Source organism: Sander lucioperca, chromosome 12 (assembly GCF_008315115.2).
Source record: "Sander lucioperca isolate FBNREF2018 chromosome 12, SLUC_FBN_1.2, whole genome shotgun sequence".
Classification (NCBI taxonomy): domain Eukaryota; kingdom Metazoa; phylum Chordata; class Actinopteri; order Perciformes; family Percidae; genus Sander; species Sander lucioperca.
Window position 1 is genome coordinate 37946037 of NC_050184.1, and position 3474 is coordinate 37949510.

Sequence of the window (3474 nt, forward strand, 5' to 3'; positions counted from 1 at the left end):
CAGGTGGCGGTAACACGCAATGCACCAGCAAAGACATGGAAGAAGAAGACTGCAAGCTAATTGTTACGTGCCGTGTTTTGTTTTGTTTGCTGTGTTGTCTGCCTGTGTGTGTGATTCTCCTCAGGTGTGTGCTGGTGATGTCACTCCTGCAGCTCATCAGCTGATCAGGGAAGGTGTTAAATGGTTGTGCCAAGCCAGAGTGAGGGTGTTGCTTCAGTGGAAGCCAGCAGAGTGTGAGCAGAGAAGTGCTGCCGTGAGAAGCTGTGTAAACCTGAATCGAGCCAGTGACAAAGAGCCAGTAATTGTCTTCCTTTTGGAGATTTCTTTCAGTTTTGTGTTGAGTTTGTCCAATAAATTACCTTATTTACCGTTTGTCTAGACCTCCCGGGTTTATTATTTTAAATTGTTTGCATCATCCACCCCTAGACAAATTAGGGATGTAACAGTTTTTCATTGTCTGTTGCGGTAAGTTATTCTGTTTGATATTTTTATATTGCCCTGTGTGCTGCCTCCGTAACCTTGCTAGTGTGTGATTGTGAAACTGCTTCCTCAGTCTAGATAGGCTAGTGTCCAGCTGGACCTAATCAGCCTTTCCTTCGGACACTAGTTTATTGTTTTGCCTTTTTTCGTTTTCGGAGTCAATCCTGGGCGGAGACGGCGTTCTCCAAAGGGGGCTGGCGTTTCAGGGTTTCGGCCGCTGATGTGTTGCCTCGAGCCCGGCACGGCTTCAGAAGATAAACAGAGATTAGTGGTGGTTAGGCAGGTTCTGAGGAACATTTGTTTCCTTGAGGCGAGGCTGGAGGCCTATTGTGTGGGCTTATTAATAACGAACATTAAACTTAGCGTGTTCAGTGTGACTGTGCTTGTGTTATGGGTGATGGCGGCTTTTGAGTTAAGTATGTTTGTGTCAGACCCGACCTCAAGTAAGTTTGATAAATGTACAAAGAAAGATCTGCGTGAGATAGCAGAATATTACGGCATTTCTGTGTCAGTTTCCCTCCGAAAAGCTGAGCTAAAGGCTTTTGTGTTTCCTGGTCTCGTTAGTCAGGGAGTTTTCTCTTTGTCTGCACCTGCGAGCAGCCTTGATCTAGAGGTGAGTGCACCTGATGTGACAGATCAGCCAGTTACTCCGGTTGTTCGACATGAGGGAGCCGAACGACAGCCGGTCACTTTGCTGCAGTTTGAACCAATGTCTGTTGATTCATCTTCGGGGTCTAAGCTGGATGCCAGGTTAAAGGTGCGGTTACTTCGTCTTCAGGTAGATTGGGAGGAGAAAGAGAGAGATTTTCAGCTCCGCAGAGAGTTAGAGTTGAAGAAGTTGGAGGTGGAGACTGCTTTAAAAATGCATCAGATGGAAATACAGGTGGGTTTGGGAGTTGCCCGTAGTATTACCACTGCTGGTGCGCATTCTCCCAGTTCTGTCAGTTTTGACGTGAGTAAGCACATTTCGTTGGTGCCTTTTTTCCGCGAGTCAGAGGTAGAAGCTTACTTTGGTGCATTTGAGCGTATTGCTGCTGCTTTACAGTGGCCTAAAGACGTGTGGGCTATCTTGTTGCAGTGTAAGTTGGTGGGTAAGGCTCAAGGGGCCTGCTCCTCTTTGTCTGTGGAGGATGGGCTCACTTATGATAAAGTTAAAGGTGCCATTTTGCAGGCATATGAGTTAGTGCCTGAGGCCTACAGACAGCGTTTCCGCGGTCTTAGGAAAGCACAGAGCCAGTCATATGTTGACTTTGCGCGGGAGAAAGGGATCCTTTTTGACAGGTGGTGTGCAGCGTGTAAGGTTGCCGATATGTCTTCTTTGCGTGAGCTGATGTTGTTGGAAGAGTTTAAAAACTGCATACCTGAGCGTACTACTGTGTATTTAAACGAACAGAAAGTTTCCAACTTGCAGCAAGCTGCCACTTTTGCTGATGAGTTTACGCTCACGCATAAGGCCGTTTTTAATAAACGTGATACTTCTCCACGTGAAGCTCCCCAAAAATCAGATCTTTCGGTGCGTTACGACAGCGCTCCCTCACGTCCTAGGTCTGATAAACTATGCTTCTTCTGCCGTAAGTCCGGTCACTTGGTGGCTAATTGTGACGCTTGGAAGCGGAAGCAGCAGGGGTCGTTTCAGAAACCACCTAAGGGTGTGGGATTGATTAAAACTTTTCCCAGAGTCCAGTCCTTAGAGTCTCTAACTCCTGAAGTGCCTGATGACTGTTTTAAACCATTTATCTTTAATGGTTTTGTGTCTCTTTCAGGTAAATCTGAGGATCAGCGTCCAGTGAGAATACCGCGAGACACGGCTTGTTCGCAGTCACTGATCCTGTCTGACGTTCTGCCGCTAGGTCTCAGCTCAAGTGTGAGTGCAGTGGTAAGGGGCATTGAAATGGGTTTTGTGCCGGCACCGTTGTATCAGATTCATGTACAGTCTTGCCTAGTGACAGGGTTCTTTACAGTAGGCGCCCGGTCCGGATTCCCTGTTGATGGCGTTGACTTTATCATGGGGAATGATATTGCAGGAGGGAAAGTGCGTCCTGTTCCTGAAGTTGTGTGCACCCCCATTCCTAAGTCGGAAAGCGATGAGCTAGCCATAAAACATCCTCATGTGTTTGTAGCTAGTGTGAATACTAGAGCGCAGGGTTGTAAGCAGGCCCGAGAGGTTAACTTGTCTGACTTGTCTTGTTTTTGTAAAACTTGCAGTTCTTGCCAGATGGTAGGTAAGCCTAATCAGCCTGTACCCCTTGCTCCGCTGCGGCCTGTCCCCGCAGTTGGTGAGCTCTTTGAGCACGTTCTGGTCGACTGTGTGGGTCCATTGCCCACAGCCAAGTCTGGGAATCAGTTTTCAGGTTGTGTAGTCCTGTGGTTCCTTTTGGGTGGAATGCTGAGTGCGACCATGCCTTTTAACTCTAAGTCTCTCCTCTGTAGTGCTCCTGTGCTGGCTGCGCCTGACATTGCTCAACCTTTCCAGCTTGAGGTGGATACCAGTGCCACTTGAGCTGGTGCGGTGTTGTTGCAGGACGGTGATGGGGATGTGTGTCATCCTGTTTGTTTCATTTCCACCAAGTTCAAATGTCATCAGCTGAACTACTCCACCATCGAGAAAGAGACCTTAGCCATGCTCCTTGCCCTACAGCACTTTGAAGTGTATGTAGGATGCAGTTAATTTCCAGTCACTGTATACACAGACCATAACCCGCTTGTCTTTTTAGCCCAGATGTACAACAGCAATCAGCGCTTGATGCGCTGGGCATTCCTGGCCCAGGGTTACAACATCTACATTAAACACAAGAAGGGAGCCGACAACATTGTGGCTGATGCGCTGTCCCGTGGGTGAGACTTCTTAAGAAAAATTAAAAGACGTGATCATTTGATTTCTGAGGAGGAAGAAGAAAGGCTTGATCCAATGAAGATTAAGCAAAAGATTTAATAAAGCAGAATTGGTCCAATTGAAAGAATTAACAAAAGGTTTAATAAACAACATGATGAAAA

At 47.1% G+C, this 3474-nt stretch overlaps 1 protein-coding gene across 1 annotated transcript; it reads left to right on the plus strand.

Annotated features, from left to right (window-relative positions):
* Positions 1-877: 877 nt before the first annotated feature.
* Positions 878-2980, plus strand: LOC118496498. The gene is made up of 2 exons (XM_036008390.1): positions 878-1871; positions 1914-2980. The coding sequence occupies exons 1-2, from the start codon at positions 878-880 to the stop codon at positions 2978-2980; spliced, it is 2061 nt and encodes a 686-aa protein (XP_035864283.1).
* The last annotated feature ends 494 nt before the right edge of the window (positions 2981-3474 follow it).